Source organism: Eubalaena glacialis, chromosome 17 (genome assembly GCF_028564815.1).
Source record: "Eubalaena glacialis isolate mEubGla1 chromosome 17, mEubGla1.1.hap2.+ XY, whole genome shotgun sequence".
NCBI lineage: Eukaryota > Metazoa > Chordata > Mammalia > Artiodactyla > Balaenidae > Eubalaena > Eubalaena glacialis.
The window spans coordinates 86,152,906-86,174,646 of NC_083732.1; the positions used below are offsets into that span (position 1 = coordinate 86,152,906).

Sequence of the window (21,741 nt, forward strand, 5' to 3'; positions counted from 1 at the left end):
TCGCTCGTTTTCACGGACATTTACTGCTCGTCCTTTGCTGGACCACGGAGAGGGGGCCGCTGCCCCTGCCGCTGCCACCACCGCAGCCCAGGCTGCCACAGCTGTGGTCATCCCCCACCACCGCCACCACCACCACCCAGGGGACCCCCAGGAGCGGAATGGCCCCTGCCCTCCTGCACCTTCACCCCCACCGGGGAGACCCTAATGGAAGCCGGCTGGCAGGGAAGTCAGGGAAATGTTCGGCCCAAGCAGCACAGGGGGAATGGCGGGTAGGGGTCAGAGGACTAAGAGGCAGTACCTGACCTCCGATATACATCTGTGTACACTGATTTTTTTCACCCCTTACAATGCCTGACAAGTGATAGGGGCAGCCATGCCTACGTGACGGATGCGAGAACAAAAGAGCAAAATCATTTCCCAGGATGCAAATGGAAAACGTTCTAACAATATCAGAGAAAGTTCAAAATCCTGTCGTTTTAAATATATTTAGTTACTACTTGTCACTTCCCTCTAACTTCTACCTACACCTCACGACAGCAGGGACCACACCTGCACTTTTCACCGTTAGAACCCACAGGGCTGGGCTGCCACATGCCTGACACACAGGGAAACTCAGGGGGAGTTTACTGATGAATGAGAGAAGGAACCAATGAACCAATGAAGGACTGAACCAAGAGACACGCACGTGCACACGCACGCATACACGCACACACGCATGCACGCACATTGAGGCTGTAGGATGCTATATACTTAGGGCGCCTGCTTTCAGAAATGTACCAGAATTTACAATCAGATGCTATTTTTTAAGGGCATCACCCCGCATTTCTTCCTTTATTTTCTTGTTTTAACTAGAGCCCTCCGAGCCACACCTTAGAAGCCCACCTGCTCCTCAGAGCCAGCTCTGCTTCCTGAGCCTCCGGGAGGCCTTCCGAAGTCTCAGCTCGTCCCATGCATATGATCTCCCCAAACTCAACAGGTGAGTCCCAGGTGCTGCTGGCAGCAGACCTAGTTTCAGAGTGCTAGGATATTCAACTTCCCGGGTATTACTGCCTTGCTATCGAAGCTGACCTGGAGGATGGGGGAGGTGGGCAGCTGTGTGTTGTCATTGACTGAGGCCCATGCCAGGCATGCTGCACACATCAGGGAAAGCTGGAGGGCCCTGGTTAGAACAGCACACTTGATCTGAAAAGTTGGGAGTTTCTCATTTCTCTGAGTTTGTTTCTTCATCTGGAAAAGGGAGGTAAAAATTACTTCCTCCAAAAATACTACGAAAACTAACTGAGCTAAAATGTGACAGCATTTTACAAAGCACAACTTGAATCAAAGAAATGGTGAGCATTACCAGAAAGCACAGGGTCGTTTTAGTGCTCTTACCCTCACTATGCTCTCTGTCTTAGGGAACAGCTTAGAAACACTCATTTTTCAAGGTGTTCAGGTGGTTTAATACTTGTGAATGAGGTTTTTTATGAGATCTTTATAGACTCCAAGAAACTCTCCTGCTGGCGTGAATGTAAGGAATCTCCACCAAGGTTATGGGATGTGCGTTGTGCTTGGCCTTGAGCTCCACGGTACAGGGCAAAGGCTCTGCTGTGGAGTCAGTTACACATCCTGAATCTCAGCTTCCTTGTCTGTAAAATGGGGTCACACCATCCACGCCACTCCTTCATTCACTCCACACTGTTCTAGCAGGGGGCAGACGGGGAGGACGGGAACATAAACAGAGGGACGCATCGAGGTGCTGTGAAGGGCAACCGGCAGTGAGGGGAGAGTGGGGAGAAGCGGCCTGCGAGGTGCGGGTCAGAGGCGGCCTCTCTGAGCGGGGCCCGCAGACTGAGCGAGGTGGGCAGGGGGCTGAGCTCTAGGCAGAGGCGTAGCGAGCAGAGCCCTGAGACTGGAACAAGACAGCATGTCCAAAGACCAGAAAGCGGCCGTGTGGCTGGAGCCGAGGAGCAGGAGTGGAAAGGTGGGAGGTGAGCGGGAAAGGCAGAAGGAGCGTGGCTGGCACTGCCAGGAGAGCCCGCCGTCCGGCTACGGGGTGTGACAGGACACGGGCATCCTGGGAAGAGGGGCCTCATGAAGTCAGGACGCCTTCGCCTACATCAGGGGTAAGAAGTTACAGGAGGAAAAAAGAAGACAGAAGGAGAAGCGAGCACTGACTTGCAAAAGCTTCGCAGGTCTTCTACTGAAACTCCAACCAGTGACGGGCCTCTCAGTCCTTTAGCTCTGTCACTGCGACTTGCAGGCACCACAATCTCAAAATGCGAGGGGCCCGAAGAGGGGAAAGCTGGCCAGGAATGAGGCCTGCAGCACGGCCAGGCTTTGGCAAGGGCACGGAGGGAGCCCTGGGGTCCGCGGTGAGGAAGGAAAGGAGCGGCCGTGGGCTGGGACGCGGCCGGGGAGCCGAGCACATAGAAAAGCGCGCTGGAGAGTCTCAGGAGCGAGCGTTCTGCTCCCAGTCCGCCCCGAGACAAGCTCATCTCTCCCTGCTGAGTCACCAGGCATCTCAGAAGTGGCGATCATTAGCGCACTACAAAACCGGCGCTGCCGGCGCTCAAAAGGGAAAATGCTACGATGTCCTTATGCCCCAGTCAGTCCTGAACGTAAGTCAACCTTTAATCTCCTTTGATGATTCAGAAGTTACTCCAGGCCTTGGGAAATCACCCTAATCTCCAAGTACCTCTCTTCTGTAGTTTACATAAGTCTCAGATAATAGAGGTCTTCTGGTTTCTAGAACTTCCACAAAAACTGTCTTTTACGAAACAGATACCAAAAAGTCAGGTCTATAGGCAATGGCCTGGCTAAGGTAGCAAACTGAATAAACCTGTATGAGGGTATATACACACATGCACGAATGAACTGCAATCAAGCCTCATGCTTTAAAATCTAGAAGAGCCACCAGGAGCTGGGCAGCAGAGCACAGCCAGAAAGCCAGGATGAACGGCCTACCTATTTTCCTGTTCCGCTCTTCCCCACGGCTGTGTGCGATGATCGGTGAGTAGATGAAGGGGCTCTTGGTCGACATGCTCTGGCCCAGCAAGCTTTTCATTTTCTGTGGCCGGAGGCTGGCAGGAAGGTTCAACAGTTTCACACGCCTGTGGTTTCAAAGGGAACAAAAATACTTCAGCTGCTTGTTCGCTTGGGTTCAGCATAAATACGACCAGATACCAGATGTTAGAATGACCGTAAATCAAGCAGCAGATAAACTGAGGGGAGGAAAAGTACTCAATTTCGCAGGACAAAGCAGAAGGAGGCTGCACACGACCCCTCCAGACCATCCCAGGGAGAGAAGACGTCCACGGCCGGGCAGCAGCCGCGCCCCTGGGCCACTGCGCTGGGGCCAGAGGGGCCAGCGGAAGCCTGGACTGCAGCACCTGCCAGCTGCATGCCTCTGGGCACAGGCCCTGCCTCCCCTACACTCAGGCTCCTGGTCTGTAAGATGCAGATACGCGCCCTCCCTCACAGAACCACTGTGAGGACTCAACAAAGCGCTCTGGGTACCATGGCCACCGCTCAGCAGAAGTTGGTCCCCTCCTCTGCCTCCCCGCTTCCTGAAGGGCAGGCCCGCAGCAAAGAGGAGTGCAGACCTTGACCCGTACGACCCAAAGGTACCACGAGTGAAGGGTAGCAGCACCGTCGGCTTCCATCTGCACAGTCTGTATCTTATTAAATTGCTTTCCCAGCTGTGGATGTCTGCTAATCGATACCCACGCTGGGATCGATCAGCTGGCCAGGGTACCAGGGTACCCAGGGCCTCATTTGTCTCTCCAGCACTGGTGCGATACTTCAAGGCAGAGCTCTCGATAAATGTTGCATGAATGAACTCCCAAAAGCTGGATTTCAACCTCAGCTTCTAAATCTTCCAAAACCGTATATTTAAGGCTACGCAGTTTATCCCTAACAGCTGCAAATCCCAGCCCTTTGTGCACATTCAAAAAATACCAGCTGCGCTGCACTGGGACGAGGGTGGGCAAGTCCTTGCAGTGGCCGAGATGCCACGTCTGATGTGCATCTAACACCCACCACATCCAACCCAGGGGGATTCGCCTGCTCCTGAGAAGCAGCTTCAACAGACACAGACCTGACTGCAGTCTGAAGGACCTACCAGCTGGGCAACGGGCACAGATGGCTTCATCTCCCTGGACCTCAACCCTCTCACTTACGAAATAGGAAAAATAATAGGTACCTGATAATGCTCTGCAGAAGGAGGACACCTCCTTTCCCCGGTTCCATGTTTCCATGAGGAGGGACATCCTTAGGGTAGTGGTCCTAACCTCGCTCTTGCCCACCCTCACTCCCCCCAAGGGAGGTGGTAAATTTGGAAGGAGAACCAGCGCGTGCACCGCTCAGGCCCTCCCGAGAGCACGTATTCAGTCCTGCTCTCTGCACAGACGGAACAGGGCCTGTCCCACGAAAAACCATACCGTCACCCGGCTCTGCCAGAGACTGGGGAACAGGTGGACAGCTCTGAGCCACTGCTATCCACCTGAGACAGACGTTTCTTTCTGCTGATTCCAAACTCAGGCAGAGAAGGGGAGTGGTCTGAAGCAGAGACCTTCGAACCTTCGCAGGGTACTTTGAGGACTGAGTTAATATGTGTCAAGCACCTGTAATAGTGCCTGTCACCTAGCAGGTGCACAAAAGCCTTTCTCTTTCCTCCCTAAAACAACATTCGTTTACAGGCACAGAGAGCCAAGTCCCTGCGCAAAGATCACAACACTGCACCGGGACAAAGAAACGAAGCATTGGTCCCAGTGATGTTGAGAGCAGCCTGGGAACCTTAGACCAGCACCGCCTACTCGAGCCTTTAAGTTTACTCATCTGAAAAATGATCCCATTTTCTTGCAACACAAATAACATTCTACTCTGTGCCACCGTCGCCACCTAAAAATGAGATGTCATCTGTGATTCTAGGAATCATGTACACAAGCACGGAAATTCCAGATCACATAAAAGGTTATTAAAATATGCAGAGGAATTTTGAGGGGGTGGTCAGCCAGAAAAGTAACCCGACAAGCAGTCATGGCATTCATTTATAACTCAAAATCTAGCATCAAACGTCTGTTTATAAAATGCACCCAGAAAAACAATCATTCAAGGCACCTGACCTAAAGGAAATATAATTCATTTAGCATAAATTTCTGTGGAACTAATAATATTATATTTGGTTTATGAAGTTGCCAACAGTAAAGAAGAATTCCAGGGATGAAGTGTCCAAACCAAGGATTATTTTTAGGGATTCCACTTGGAAACAGTTGACATTTTAAAATCTGACTTCTCAGTATACCGTGGCTAATTAGGACCATGCAAAGCAGTGGTGGAACACTAATTAGGAAAGTGATATTATACACATTGGTGAGAAGAATGACACAGGAAAAAACAGCTCACTTTTTCTTTCTTGGTTTTTAATTCCTCAACCTTATTCACAGGGGAAACATATCTAAGAACCTCCTGGATATCTCTGCACAGATGGGCAATGGCCAAAGCTGGCCACACCTGTCCACATTTGGAACAACGTGAAGGTCACCCACTGTCCCGAGTCCGGGCATGACGGAGACAGCTGGAGAGGACCCACCACGCCAGCCAGGGCAGTAGTGCAAGGCTTCACGCTCAGACTCCCCAACGACACCACACATTTCTCATTTTCTTCGAGAAGCTCAGGTTTGAGAAATTCGTAAGGAGGGTGTGGGCCTGGCGATTACACCAAGTGTAATAGAAGATTCAGGACGTGGCTGTGAACCAGGTGAGATCACGGAGCTGCATCCTGGTCGGCATCCGGGAGGCTGGCCTTGCCCTGCTTCACAAACCAAGAAAAACTGCCCTGATGGCGTGGCCTCTAAGCCCCTTTTTGAATGAACACCTGAAATCCTTCCTCAAATACAATTAACTTAAAAGTTGAAGTTTTAAAAGTACCAAGGCCACTCAAAATGACTCCAAGCTCATCCTGGAGGGTTTCGATCCTTATCAATTAAAGCAGCCTCATCAACCTTGGCTCTCTGCCAGGCTGAAGCTCAAGGTCAGTTCATCAAAGAAACAATCAGTTCATCCCCACCCCACCCCTGTCTCGCCCCAAATTAAAGACCCACTGGTTTCCTGTAAATGGCATCTAAACTCTACCCCAATTTCTTCTTTAATAATTCACAACTTGTAGTGTGTGAACAATCTACATGATCATTAGTGGCTTTTGTGTACATTATTGTTTTTGTGAATTCTGTAAGGAGTAACATGAACTTCCCTCTGCTTTAACTCTGGACAGTAGTAACGGATATGGGTTTGGCAGCCTCCTGGCACATGGGATATTGGCATGTTGACCATCACTGAGTCCCTGGCCCTTAGCATTGAGCCAAGCACATCTTAGGCACTCTATAAATACCTGATTAATTGAATTTTAGAATAGAATTAAAACAGGGATCTATATTGGCCCTTTTTTAAATTAAATTGCATCGTGATTACTTGACACAGTTTTTGGGTGAACCCAGTTCATGCTCCCATGCTACATAGAACAAGTAAATATTTTCCTATAAATTGATGAAATGCCTTTATTGTCAAAAACATGGAAAGTCCTCACCAGAGAAAAAGGCTCCACTCATCTCTTCCAAAACCAAAAGTTTAAATATGAGGCACCACTAACATTAAATTAGCTCATGTCTAACAATTCTATTCAGCAAGTCTGATCATTTACTCATGAATGTGGACATTTTTCAGGAGCTTCGGTCTTCAAAGCCCTTCCTATAGTTACAGGGGGTGTCTTGCAATGCCTGACTTGATTTTTTTTTTTGAATTAAACTGACTTAAACATTAAGTCCATGTTTTCCAGGCATAGGTCCTTGAAACATTTGGTTAGAACATTAAAATAGTCCCAGACTAGTTTTCTAAGAAAAAACACTGGCCAGGTCCATGGGTACTGTGTCAGCCCTCTCCAGAGAGAGATGAGGAACACTGATTGTGTGAGAGAGGAACAATCCCACACGCAGTGTGGACACAACCATTCCACACAAAGTCACACAACACCTACCCTGCTCCAGGTCCTGACTGAACACCAGTAATATGGGTCTGCCATCCTCAGTAAGCATCACAGAGCACCTACCATCACCCTTTTTTTTCTCCTGAGAATATAACTTTGAATTCTCTGCTGCCTGACTCTTGCCAAAAGCTGACTTACGAGAAATCACCTTCATGAAGGAGTGCTTGATGTATAAACAGTCCGTCCATTACGCTACGTATGGCTGGGACAGTCCAGACTGCTGTATTAGAGTGCTCATCTTAGCTCAGGCTGCTTTAACAGAATACCATAGTCCGGGCATCTTAAACAACAATACTCATTTCTCACAGTCTGGAGGCTGAAGTCTGAGATCAGTGTGCCGGCATGATCGGGTTCTGCTGAGGGCCCTCTCCCTGGCTCACAGACATGGTCACTGTATCCTCATGTGGAGAAGAGAAAGAGCTCTGGTCCCTTCATCTCCTTATAAGGGCACTAATCCCATCATGGGGGCCCCATCCTCGTGACCCCATCTAAACCTAATCAGCCCCCAAAGGCCCCACCTCCAAATACCATCCCACTGGGGTTAGGTCATTGGCAGATGAATTTTGGGGGAACACATACACACAGTCCACAGCAGAGCTGCATGTTTGGACCACACTGCTCTGTCCTCTGGGAGAGCTGGGTGTACTCAACCCCCTCTGGCATCAAGCCTGTAGTCTGCATTGAGGAATGCCACGAACAAAACAACCATGAGAACCTGCTTCAGATTTTTGTAGGGATATTTTTGAGGACACTATTCAATACGTTCTCTTTAAGAGAACCCACAAGAGGGGTTTCCACAAGCCTCCTTACTGTGAAGAGGTGTATTTCTCCAGTGTGACTGGTTTGTGTCTGCTTATGAGACAGAGAGTCTTGTAACCAATCACATTTCCTCCTATACCCATTGTTAGTTATATTATTGACATATGATTAACAGAATCATGCTTTTCCCCATCTTCAGCCATTATGTAGGACCCTTACTTACCTTTCACTCTGGTGACTTTATTTTTAACATAACATTTCTATGAGCTGCCCCAAATGTTTTATGAAAACACGGCAAAATGTGTACCTGCATCACAATTACTTGAAACCATTCTGGGGTGAGCCCAGTTCACGCTAGACTAAGATCTGAAGGGCAAGCTTATTTGTTGATGAGAATAGATGGGAAAGAAGCTTCCTTCCCCTTTCCCTCCCGCCCCAGCAATTCAGCCCTGAGTCCATTAGGGAGGGCAGAGCCAGGTACGCATCTGAGCAGGCGACAGGGCAGAGGGCATGCTGGCCGGAGTGGGGGGCTGCGGCAGCAGCACAGCATGGCCATCAGAGCTCCCCATGGGGAGGGAGGTCAACCTGATAACCACTGGTAACCAGCAGGGGAACTGACCAAATGAGTAACCATACTGAGGCTAATGGGAGACAGGTTTCCCCCAGTCTGGGAAGGAAGTTACAGATATAAGAAAAACAGAAGGACCCCCTAAGATGTTGGGTAGAATTGGAGGTATCAGTATGAACTCACGGTTTCCAATACGCAGAAACAGATGCAGAAATAACCGTGGACATGAACGTGCAGTGAGTAACGTATGTATATAAGTAGATACTGCCTAGTTCTATCCACTGCGGGCAGCAACACCCCGATAGTAAGGAGCACACACAGCACCCAGATCCTAACTTAAATTCCATTCTCCATTGAAAGAACCAGGGCTCTTGGAAGAAATGGCTAACGCAGGGCTGGGAGCAGGGACTCAGATCTGAGTCCATAACCCCAGCAGAGGCAGTGGAGAGCAAAGGGCACTTGTGGAGGCTCCTGAGAGAAAGAAGCTTCGTCTTTCTCCCACAGGTGTCACCTCTCTCTTCTCCTGGATGCTGCAGGATGAGGAGCTGCTGCTGCCACCCTGATGCCACCCGGGGCCTGAGACTAAAGCCTCACTGCAGGGGGCACAGCTGAGAGGAGAGAAGACAGGTTCTGATGAGGGGCCGGAAGCCTGGCTCCAGCCCTGCCTGAATCCCTCTCCTGGACTTTGTAGGTGTATGTGCCATAAATTCCCTTTTGTCTAAGACAGTCTGGGTCAGGTAGGTATTCTGCCAACTGCTATGCAAAGAATTCTGATGGATAGATCTGTTCATTCGCTCAACACACATGAGCAACCAAGGGCTACAAAGACAAAGCCCTCTTCAGGTAGCCCTCAGTCAAAAAGAACAAAGACGTATCGTACAATCAAGTTCTGTAAATGAAACAGAAGAAAGACATAAGAGATACTGCTGGCTGGCTAGCCCAGCACCATTTCTGACCCCCTTCTCCCTATCCCACCTACATTACAGAGACTGGGAGAGCTAAACATGTATTTCCTCAGCCTCTCTTACAACTAGCGGTGGCCACGAGATGCACTCCTGGTCAAGGAGACTGGGGCAGAAGCCTACTACGAATCTGTCCAGATCATTTTTGCTTTCCTAGTAAACAAAAGATAGGCTCCCTGGCCCTGCCCCTTCTTCCTTCATCCTGTCTTGGATGTAGATGTGTTATCTGGAGCTGCAGCAGCCATTTGGTCATCAGGAAGTAAAGACAGAGTTGCAGAGAGGCCACCTGTTTCCAAGTTCTTAATAAATAAGAAAAATCACCCCTTATTTGTGATCCACTGCTAGGTTTTCTACTCTTTGCACTGAAATAATTGGTAATTTATACAGAAGGTGTAATTATTTCTATCTGGGTGGCTCTAGAAAAAGGCTTTATGGAGGAGATAATCCTTGAACTAAATCTTGAAAGATGCCTGAATGTCACCAGGCAGAGCAAGGGAGGGAAAGGCACAGCAAGCAGAAGGCAGAGCCTGAGCAGAGGAACGAACCCCGCCGCACGTTCTGCCTACGCAGTGATTCCAGAAGGCTGTGCAGGGCTGGGGTCCCGGGGAATAAGGAAGGGGCTCACAGTCAGTCCGGAGACAGAGCAGGCCGCAGATGGTCTTGTAAGCCACACAACGCAAGCGAGGTGGAGGCGCTCCCCCAGGCCTGTGCGCAGGGGTGAGCAGTCTAGGGAAGTGGGCCCTACCGGATGCGGGTAAGTGCGAGCGCCACAAGGCCTGATTGGTCTCCACTGCACAGAGGGCCACGTCTCGGCCATGGCACCGGGCAGACACGGGTTTGTGGGGCTCTGCCGGCAGACAGGCACGTGACCATGGCAGTTCTCCGATGGCCCTGGCCTGATTCTCTGGTCTATAAAACACACTTCACAGGCGATGGCTGCGACTTAACGAGATGACGGACCAGATACACAGCCAACCCAAACCAGGAACTCTTCTAAAGATCTGCATCCCTGATCAGACCAAAGACAGACGCTGGGAGCGAAGCTCACCTTCCGCACCCCAGCCAGCCTGTCCTACCTGACGATGGGAAGTTTGGTGAAGGGCACCGGGGGCAGTGTGAGGCCATCGGGAAGGGTGATGAGCTCCATGGTTCCGGGACACTTGGAGGTATAGTTCTCCAGGCTTTGCGTCACGTCCTTTTTTTCTGATGAGAAAATAAAAACAAAATAAAGGTTAATTAAACCAAAGAAAACGGGGGGAGGGGGGTTGTTTTGCTCTATTTTATTTTTTTGAGCAAAAATAAAATTCTTAACCCAAATCCTTAACAGTCCAGTGAGTCCAGTCTTCTGGCAGAAATAAAGGGGCAGTGACCAAAAGAGACAAAAAGAAAATAGCAGCTTTATTCAATTTATTTAAATAATCACTAGCAGCTGCTCCATTTAAGGGCCTGTGGATAAAAAGGAAATTAAGTTACCATCTTCTAGGAGATTTCATTTTCCAAGATAATGAATCCTTATCAAATTCCAAGAAGGTCAATGGGCAGGCAGGACTGGAGAATATTTTATTACTTAATAAATATTTTTCCAGCAATTACTAGGTACCAAGCAAAATGCCAGGCCCTGTCCCCAAGGAGTGTACAGTCCATCTGTATAACAGATATTTAAGCAAATAATTACAAATCAGTATTTTTATGTAAAAGTAGAGCTTTGTGAGATAAGGCTGGTTTTCTCCACCCCATCCCCATCCCTTTCACTAGGAAGGAGGAGAAGAGGATGCAGGTAATAGTGAATAATGTTTGCTTATCACCCATGACGCACCCTAGACACGTGCTCACGGGCTCTGTAACACTCCGGAGCTCAAGGGCACTTCCTGCTGGAAAACTCGAAGTAACTCGGGAAGGCAGGCATCACTGTGCCCATTTTGCAAACGAGAAAACCGAGCCCAACTGAAGTTAAAGGTCGTGTCAAAAATCCTGTGTTTGGCCCTCAGCCTGTGGTCTCCTCACTCCCACACTGTTTGGAAGAATTAAGGAGTCAGGAATCGGGGGTTCGCTCCTGGCCTGTTTCCTGTCACTGCTGGCAGGGAGGGTGGAGGACCTGGAGAGAAGAGGGACAGAGGGGCGCAGCCATGGGGGCGAGACTTCGGGCCATGAAGTTAGACCAGGTTCCAGTACACGGCTTGGTCTTTCCCCATCCGTGGTGTGACCACCTGAGGGGAAACCTTAACCTCCCATCTAAAGAATTTCTAAGGGTGAATTAAAAACAGTGGCTGGTGGACATGAGACTGAGCTCAGAGGAACGATGACACCGTCACCACCGTCATACCGGTGCCTGCAGGGAATGCGAGGATGTCACAGAGAGTGGTACAGGGCTGCTCGGTGAGGCTGCAGGCTCCACTGACCGGTGACCATACAAAACAAGATCCAGGCAGAGAATGCCTAGATCTCAGGCACATATATTAACGGGTTAACTGCGCCACAGGGCTCTTCTGTGTCTAAGCATCATTCCTTAGAGAGCAGGAGGGCAGAAAAGCAACCAGAATTAATCTGGATATGACACAGTAATGTTAATTTGCAGCATGAACAAAATTCTTTAAATAATCAAATCATCTTCAATTTACAGGTGACAAATCTCCCAAGGGGCTCCCGCTGATAACATGTAAGTGACTTAATTTGCCTAATGTTGGGTAGAGCACTCGTGGTTTAGGTACCTTATTATAAGGCTGAATTACGCTCTCCCAGTAAACCCTGCTGAAATGAAGAAAGGAATGAACCTATTAATGACGCCCGATGCCACCTGCAAAGTTACCCAAGAGGGAACAGTACCCGGGGTGTCCTGCTCAGCTGGCTGCAGAGAACAGGATGGGCACGCGGGGACGCAGACAGCCATGGGCCTCACTGCAGGATCTCCTACTGGGAACCTCCCGTGTCTGTGCTTTAGCCTCTTCTTTTGGGCACTGTTCCCTGGAAGACTTTCCCATGTTGGGTATAAGACTGGCTGTGGAAGCCAGGTGAAGGGGTCAACACCCCACATGCATTTATTCCCCTCGGTTTCAACAGGGCCCTGCTCTCCAGCTGTGCCTGTGACTCCAGCACATATGCTTTCTTTTTACTCCATCAGGTGAAATACTAATCTTCTGCGGAGACGGCAGAGGGACAGCCACCTGCTTCCGGAGCAGAGAAGGAGATCTGGGGATACAATCAACTCATGAGATGCTTTACAGCTAATTCTCCCACCGCCATGGGCCTCATCACATCACCCCCAGAGCACCGCTGCCTTCTGGGGCCTCTTCCCTGCTTTCCCACTACCTGACAACTTCACTGTCACTTTAGTGGGGTTTCCAGGGTTAAATGCTTATGTTCAATTGTCAGTGTGGTCCATCCGTTAGAAAGTTCTCATCAACCTCTCTCTTGACGGATTTGAGCATCTGCTGTACGTTGTTGCCCAGATCTATTTTTATCAAGGATTACAAAGTGGTAATTTTTTAATTCTCTAATTAAAAAGGATTTTCCCTCATCAACCATTTGGTGATCCTGAAACAGACGACACAGAAAGGAGGGCTGACAAATGAGTCTTTCCTTTCATTTACTGGAGAGAGAACTGGCGTCCCTACCACCTCCAATGATGACCAGTAAGTCGTATATGACTCAGTATCACTATGCACTGGTGGATTTTTATATGTTTGGTATTTCATTTGGCTTCCATCACATTCTTTTTTGATGTTCAAACTGTCCCATCTTCGGCCAGTGGGAGCCCTTGCAGGTTGGTTCCTATGTCTTTAGAGAAGGCCCAAGATTGTCAACAGCTTGCTATCTTTCTGGCTCATTTCCAGCCTCAGGCCTAGAATCCATTTTCCAAGGGGCGCAGGACCCTTTCAGTGTTTAGAGATCAGAATCTGGAGGCTGGGTGCTCAACGCCACCAGATTCTCCTTGTCTCTCTAGGTCTTGACAAAACACAGGTCCGCTTACCAAATTTTTTAAGTGGTGAGACTGGGATTTTTTCTTTAAATTTTGTTTAAGTTCTGACAGCTAAAAATCAAGGTCATTGGACTACAAGGTCCTTAAAGGGAGAGCATCTTGTCACCTTTTTTGGTTTTCCCCTAATTTGTCACGAGTATTTAGATGACAAAAGGTGTTAAAGAGCTATGTGTTAGTTGGCTGGCCTCATTTACCCAAAGAGGTAGGACAGAATCAATCTGCGGGCAAGAGTAAAATAAAATAATAAAATGAACACAGATGCTCCGTCCACAGAGTGCAGAGTAACAGCCGCTGATTCACCAACAGAAGCCAGGCTGTGCAGGCTGACCACCTCCTCACCTTTTCTTTGTGCACCTTACGCGGTGGGAACCACAAAGGAGCTCTGGGTGCTACGTGTCGACACTAAGGACCGTGGCCCCCACCAAGGTGCTTCTTCTCCAGGTGTTTTCTACTTCAACAAGCAGCTGAAATAATCATGTGATGCATTCCACCACTCACTACTACTTGTATCACTTTTTCTTCACTCATCAAGTTACTGTTTTCCTTCCTCTTCGTTTAACCTTACCTGACTTTACTCATTCAAGCCCTCATCCACTCAGCTTTCATCAAACACCTACTATGCGCCCACAGCATTGAGCACCAGGCACACAGAAGCACGACAGGCTCTACTTTTGGGGTGTCCCAAGTTGAAAGAGCACACGATGTCAAAAGAGGACATTACGACTCCTTATCAGTGACTTTACAGAGGCAGGATCAAAGTCTGGGAGAAGAGCACATGGGACATGTAATTTGGCCAAAGAAGGTTTTATAGAAGAGGCAACATTTGGTCTTTGCCAAGGGTCCTGGGACTCAGAGCAAAAACAATGAGTGCGTTATTTGGACGTTTTGCTATGTTATAAGGAAAATATGACAAAAATACGGACAGAGGATGAATAAGGACATATCATTATAAGCTGTACGTACACAACAGAACTTGACAGAGAAGCTGTCTGAGGCACGTGCGAGAGGGAATCGGCTAAGGCTGGTAACGTCTGTGGACATCAAGGGCTGAATGGTGCGGCAGCACAGGGACCTGCGTGGGAACGGTGAGGGGACTGCTGCGGGAAAGGACGGTACTGGCTTTGCGGTACACTGACTGTCAAATATTGATACTTTACACAGGTCTTCAATGCGGGACCTTCTCTGGAACATAGGACTCCTCAGAGACTTGTGACAGTTGCTGTAGAAATTTCACTACTGACAACAGATGATGAATACACGGTTGTTGGGCAGAAAAGGAGGCTTCGTGCGTGTCCAAGGGAAGAAATGCAGAAACACTCAGAGACAAAAAATGACAGACTAAGCTCAGATCTGCTGCAGGCAGTTTTCACTTCTACAATACGTCCACGGGGACCAGCACTGTTCTTAGCACACAGCGCTGCAGAAATACTTGCAGTCCTTACCCACAATTACACATACTGAGCACGTGCTCTGCACCGAATCTCGTACTAGGCTCTCCAGAGTATAAAATCTTCAAGGCAAGGGATCCTGCGACACAGCAGAACTTCAAAATGTTTTCATGCGAAATAGGTATACCCTCCCACAAAATTCCTGTCCTGGAGGGAGAGCTTGGGCATTATTATCTCCCTTTTAAAGGTGATAAAAATGAACTCAGGGACAACCTGGGAAATTTGATTGTGGAATAGTGCTAAATGCTACCAAAAATAATTATTAATGTTTGGGTATAACATTAACATTGTGGTTATATTAGGAAACATCCATTTTTTTTTAGCAATGCATACTAAAGAGTGAAGGTGTAAAATGAAATGATGCCTCTGGGATTTTCTTTAAAATAATTCAACAAATAGAAAAAGTAAGAGATGAAGTAAATATATAAAGATCTTGATAACCATCGAATCTGGGTGACTGTTACATGCAGATTCATTTTATTGTTCCTTACACCTCTATGTTTGAAATGATTTCATAGTAAAAATATTTAACGAGTTTGAGGAAGTGAAATGATTTGCTCGAGGTCATACAGAGAGGAACAGATTTGAGACTCAGATCCCAGCTGACTGAGTCTTCCCATCCCCACAGATTAGGCCTGACCACAGAGAGCCGGAGCTACCAAAACAGATGAAAGAGCTCAAGGCCATGGTGGCTGCTAACCTTTGTTCCATGTGTGAAACTGGAATGAAGCCTGTGATCAATATGAACGTTCTCCTAAGCACGTGATTTGGTCAGTGGGAAGTGATGACTCCTTAATTAATTTCACTAAAAATCAACTGTCTTTGTCTACTCTGGCTGCCATAACGAAAGACCATGGATGGTAGCTTAAACGATAAACATTTACTTCTCACAGTTCTGGAGGCTGGGAAGTCCAAGATCAAGGTGCCAGTGGATTCAATTCCTGGTTTTCAGACATCCACTTCTCACTGCGTCCTCACCTGGCCTTTCCTCAGGTGCATGGGCACAGAGGGAGAAAGAGCTCTGTGTCTCCTCCTCTTCCTGTAGGGCACTAATCCCAACGTGAGAGTCCCACCCGCTTGACCTAATCTAAACCCAATCACCTCCCAAAGACCCCACCTCCAAATACAATCACACTGGGAGTCAGGACTTCAATACATGAATTTGGAGGGGACAAAAACATTTAGCCCATAACATCAATAGATCTTATTCAATTCCAAACAAAACATCCAACAATTATTTCAGCCCATCTAGAGCACCTAATGCACTTGAGAGTTTTTTCCAACCCAGAAATTGAAGAAATCACGAAAACAGAACATTTTTAATAAACGCCTAGTTGCCACCAAACTAGATTGTTCCTTATAGAAGCAGAAAATATGATCACCAAAACTTTTGATCATAGGCCATTTGCCATTTCAAGACTTGACCCTGACATGAAAACCAGCACATCATGATTTTACAGTTTGTCTATTCTTGTCTCTTCTAAGTAATAATCTGAGACAACCATGTGCGCATTAAGTCAGTTATGATATTAAAAACAGGTAGAGAATAGAAATAAGAGGAAAAAGTACATTTTTTCTTCCAAATCTGAAATAAGAAAACTAAAGGAAGAGGAGGGGAAAAAAAAAAGAATACAGGGAAGAGGAGGAAAAAAAAAAAAAAAGAATACAGAGGAAAAAGTACAGGTATGGCCTGATAGAGTCTGAAATGATACTTTGAGGATCGATTCTGACACCTTCACTTATAGAAATAAAAAACACAGTTAGTCTTTGAGTTGCTTTCATAAGAATATTATTGATCTTTCCATATCATAATGCTGAGATGTCTTAGAGGGTCCCAGTAAGCAGGACCCCTCTTGTCCAGCTCGTTTCTAAAAATAAGTTGACAACAAAACAAAGAGAAAAGATAGAGGCTAAAATATCACCATTATTACCATGTACAGACCATGCTAAAGGCCACAACACGGTTTCTTAGAAAGTGCAACTCTTTGCTGACACCAAGAATTGGGCAGATAGACCTTCCTGCCTAGACACAGGCTGTGCTGAACTGGGCATGCCCCTACCACCCACCCAGGGGAGGCCAGGCCTGACCTCCAGCACTGAGCACAGAGAAGCACTTCCCGAGAGGAAGCGGAGCAGAGCGGATCACACTGGTTATTGGGACCAATCCTGCCATCAGGTAAATCATTCTACCTTTCCAGGGATGGAGTGGGGAGGCCTGCACTCACTCTGAGTTCCCTTCAAGGGAAAGGGACATTAGGGATTGTGAAGATTATGATTCTCCACTCACAAATAAGTGTATGTTATGCCATTTTACTAAGACATAAGTGAGCTTCAGGAAGAGGAAGTGATGAGCTCAAAGCCACAAAACTAGTAGTCTGGGAAGGTGGGGATCACCCTCAATCCGGGATCTCTGTAACACTACACCTGTTCATCCAACAGCACCTCACTGCCGTGAAAAAGTTAATCTCCATTACAAACACCACTGTGACAACTTCCACTTCTGGAGTAGCTCATGGCAAACAACACTGCCACCAAGAAGTAAAAGAGCTAATGAAAAGTATTACAGAAGAGGAGGGGGCACTGGAGAGTTGTCAAGGCAACAAAGATTTGAGAGTCCAGAGGGAAGGGACACTCATGAAGATGAACCCCGTTCCTGCATCCACTTCATCCCTGGGAGTGTGTGTGGATTCTAGGCATGGAGAGAACCACCGCCAAGAGGCTGAGCAGCCAGCAGAGCCGGCGGCATCCTCATGGGGCAGGGAGAGCAACTGCATGTCACCGAGCCAGCAGGCCCGGAGCCAGGTGCCCGGGAGGAGCCGGGTCCCCGGACTCGCTGCACGGGTTCCCCTGGGGCTTTTTCCAATCAGCTCTGCCGGACAGAAGGCTGCCAAATCCATCTGAAAGTGACTCAGAAGAGAGGGCAGTTCAAACGGAAAGAGTGACACCAGATGGCCTTGCCACACTATGGGAACAGCTGCATGAGTTATAATAGGGGCCTTTTAAAAACCCATCAGAAGGGGAAAGTAAATGAACTAAATTCTGGAAAGTGGCAAGCCTTTCCCAGGAGAGAAGACCCACAGCTGCTTTCGTCCCTGGCAGAGCAGTAGGAGGAAATGGGGAGTCAGACAAAGAGGAAGGGAAGGAGAAAAGAGCTGAACTTTTCACAAACTACTCCCAACTGCCCATGGTGGGGACAATGGATTCCAACTCACAGTAGCCCAGTCACCAAGCAAGTCTACACACTCATCCTTCCCCTGGGCCTTCGCAGAGGATGTAGCACACTGCAGGCTGGGGGCTGAGAGGAAGACCCCCTCCTGAGGTGCTCAGAACCTTCCCCAGATGTAAGGCAGCTGCCCGCAGAAATCTGGGCAAGCCAGGAGAGCTGAGAGGTGCACTGAGGTGCGATGCACTTTCTCCAAGTAAAAGGAGAGAGGCCTGCTGAGCCCAGGGCAGGAGAATGAGGGGGACCCCTTCCTCCAAGGCCAAGGCCATCAAAGGCCGGAGCAGGACAGAGGAGCTGAAAGAAATCCCTCCAAGGCACCAGGGACATTCACTGCGTGCAAGAAAGTGGCCTACAGAAAGCTGAGGCAGGGTGGAGAGGAAGCACACAGAATGCAGAAAGCCAGAGGTGGGACTGGAGACCAAAGAGAGCCCCCCTAAACCCACCAACCACGCCACCTGGCTTAGAGCAGAGAACGATGGCCTGTGGTAGGAAAGCTGGCGGCTGGCTGTAAAGCACAGGGGGACCCCCACAGTCTCCCCTGCACCCACAGCCCACGCCCTGTAAAAGGTCTAGTCCTGACCTCACCCTCCAAACGCCATGAGCTATCAGTGAGCCACAGCAAAGCCTGCCCCCAGCTCAGCTACACATTAGACTGGCAAGGATCCGACAGTGAAGCCGACAGAAGAGGCAGCGCCTTTTTCTGAGGGTCAGTATTATTCACCTCACTCTCCACTGTTCTTTAATACACCAAGTACAAAAAGGGAAGTAGTATAATATTATTTGAAGGTAGACTGTGGTCAGAGATGCACACTCTAATCTCTAGAGCAAGCAAGAAAAAAATAGGGATGTGGCTTTAAAGTCAATAGAGAAGACAAAATAGAACACAGAAAATATTTTATTCTCCTAAATAAAGGCAGAAAAGGAGAAAAAGAAGAAAACACAGATAAGACAAACAGAAAACAAATATCAAGATGGTAGACTTAAACTCATCCATATAAGACTTAGATTAAAAAAAACAAGACCTAACCACATGGACTTTACACTCTTATGAAACATTCTTTAAATGTGAAGATACAGGGAAAATAAAAGAATGGGGAAAAAAGACATACCACACAAACACAAGAAATAAACATAATGAATCTACTGTAGCAATATTAATATCAGACAAAGGAGATTTCAATGTAAGCAAAGGGATAAATAGGTACACTTCACAATGGAAAAAAGAGTCAATTCATCAAGAAAGTATAATAATACTAAATGCTCAGCCATAAAAAAGAATGAAATAACGCCATTTACAGCAACATGGATGGACCTAAAGATTATCATACTAAGTGAAGTCAGAGAAAGGCAAATATCGTATGATATCACTTATATGTGGAATCTAAAATATGATACAAATGAATATATTTATGAAACAAACAGACTCACAGACATAGAAAACAAACATGGTTACCAAAGGGGAAAGGGGAGGGGCGGATAAATTAGGAGTTTAGGATTAGCAGATACAAACTACTATATATAAAATAAACAACAAGGTCCTACTATATAGCACAGGGAACTATATTCAATATCTTGTAATAAACCATAATGGAAAAGACTATGAAAAATAATATATTTGTATAACTGAATCACTTTGCTGTACACCAGAAACTAACACAACATTGTAAATCAACTATACTTCAATTTAAAAAAATACTAAATATATATGTACTCCATAATAGAGCTTCAAAATACATGAAGCAAGACCTGATGGAACTAAAGGAATAGAAAGATTCACAATTTTTCTACAGTTGGAGGCTTTAACACCCCTCCAATAAAATAATTAAAAGTAGCAGACAATCAATAAAGATGTAGATGATTTGAGCAAATTATCAAACAACTTCTCCTAATTGGCATTTATAGAACACTATACCCATCAACTGCAGAATACAAATTCTTTTCAAGGGCTCACAGACAGTTCATCAGGATAGTCCATATGCTGGGCCATAAAGCAATTCTCAACAAATCTAAATACACTGAAATCATACACAGTATGTACTTTAACCACACATCATTAAAACAGAAATCAGTGACAACAGCACATCTACCAAAGTTCCAAATACTTGAAAATTAAGCAACATACACGTAGGTCCAAAAGAACACAAGGGAAATGTTTTAAAATATTTCTAACTAAATGGTAATAAAAATACAACTTATCAAAATGTGTAAGATATGCCTGAAGCAGCACTTAGAGGGAAATTAATAGCTTTAAATGCTGATATTAGAAAAGAAGAAAGGCCCAAAATAAGTTAAGTCTCCAATGTAAAAGCTACGGAAAAAAAACGAACCACAAAATTAAACCCCAAGTCAGTAGAAAGGAGATAATCAGTGAAATAGAAAACAGAGAACGATTTTCAAAAATCATCCAAAAAGTTGGTTCTTTGAAAAGATTAATAGAATTTATATACCCCTAGCAAGGCTGATCAAGAAAAAAGGAGAAAAACATAAATCACCATTTTGGAGAATAAGAAGGGGGCATATCCTACATTCACTAAGAGGATAACAAGAGAATGTCATAAATGACCATATGCCAACAAATTTGACACCTGAGATGAAAAAGACAAGTTCCTTAGGGGAAAAATAACCAAAAACGACACAAGAAAAAACTATCTTAATAACCCCATATTTATTAAAGAAATTGAATCTGTAATCAAGAACTATCCCACAAAAACTGCTATCCCAGATGGCTTCACTCATTAATTCTATCAAACATTTAGGAAAGAAATAAAAAAGTCTTTCAAACTCTTTCAGGAAACAGAGAACAGAATACTTTCCAACCTGTGTTATATAGCAAGCATAGCCCCAATACCAAAAATCTGACAAACAATTAAAAGAAAATCAAATTATATACCAGAAGCAGCATGAAATTTTCAGCAATCTCATGGAACTAAAGAGACAGATGAGAGAGTTAGGGACCCACCAAGGAGAAGGGACCCCAGGAAACTTCCCAGGTTCTCGGTTACCACCCACAATGGGCTGCACAATAAGAGTAGGGGGGTAAGCCCAGACCTTATAAAAACTGCTGCAAGGAGCCTCAAGCCAGTTTGCTGCCTGATTAGACTGAAGTCATCCACCCTCCTGCTACCTGCCAGAAGAGAAGAGAAAGCTTCTTTGAAAGAAGATGACATCATAAAGAACCCTGCAGTTTTCCACATAATATCCAACATTTAACTTAAAAATGACTAGGTGTACTAATTAACGGGACCAATTTAAAAAAAAAAAAACAGATAATAGAAACAGGCCCAGAAGTGACCCAGATATTGGTGTCATCGAACACAAACTTTAAAATAAGTAATTAATATGGTTTTTAAAAAAAGATAAGATGATGAATTTCACTAGAGAATTGATACTTACAAAAAATAATCAAACAGGAATTCTAGGAATAAAAGATATGACTTAAATTAAGAGACCAATACATGGATCTAAGCAGCTAAGACACAGCAGAAAGGTCAGTAAAACACGACCATATTTACATCTTCTCATCTTTTTAATGAGAAGTTAGGTAGGAACACCTACAAGGTGTACATTTTTTTCTTCAAAGAACTGCTGTTTTCAGGTCCAATCCACAGCATACTTTCAAATGTTCTGTAACGTGGTAGATGGGCTTTAAAAGTTACCCAGGAAACAAAATGAACCCAAATTAAGCCTGGAGCAAAGAAATAAATTGATCAGAAAATCGCTATAATCCTTTGTATTCTGTGGAAACTCAAAACTCTTTAACCGGATAGGAGAGTAACATGGCTGT

General features: G+C 46.3%; 1 protein-coding gene across 4 annotated transcripts in view; it reads right to left on the reverse strand.

Annotated features, from left to right (window-relative positions):
* TRAPPC9 (trafficking protein particle complex subunit 9) overlaps positions 1 to 21,741 on the reverse strand; it is a 535,221-nt gene that overhangs the window by 407,554 nt on the left and 105,926 nt on the right. For all 4 annotated transcript variants that reach the window (XR_009697631.1, XM_061171479.1, XM_061171478.1 and 1 more), the window contains 2 exons: positions 10,387 to 10,513; positions 2,947 to 3,092 (listed from right to left, as the gene is read on the reverse strand). Coding sequence is in view for 3 of the 4 variants with exons in the window: in XM_061171479.1 (XP_061027462.1) it covers positions 2,947 to 3,092; positions 10,387 to 10,513 (273 nt within the window). In the remaining variant the exon portion in view is untranslated. The remainder of the gene's footprint in view (positions 1 to 2,946; positions 3,093 to 10,386; positions 10,514 to 21,741) is intronic.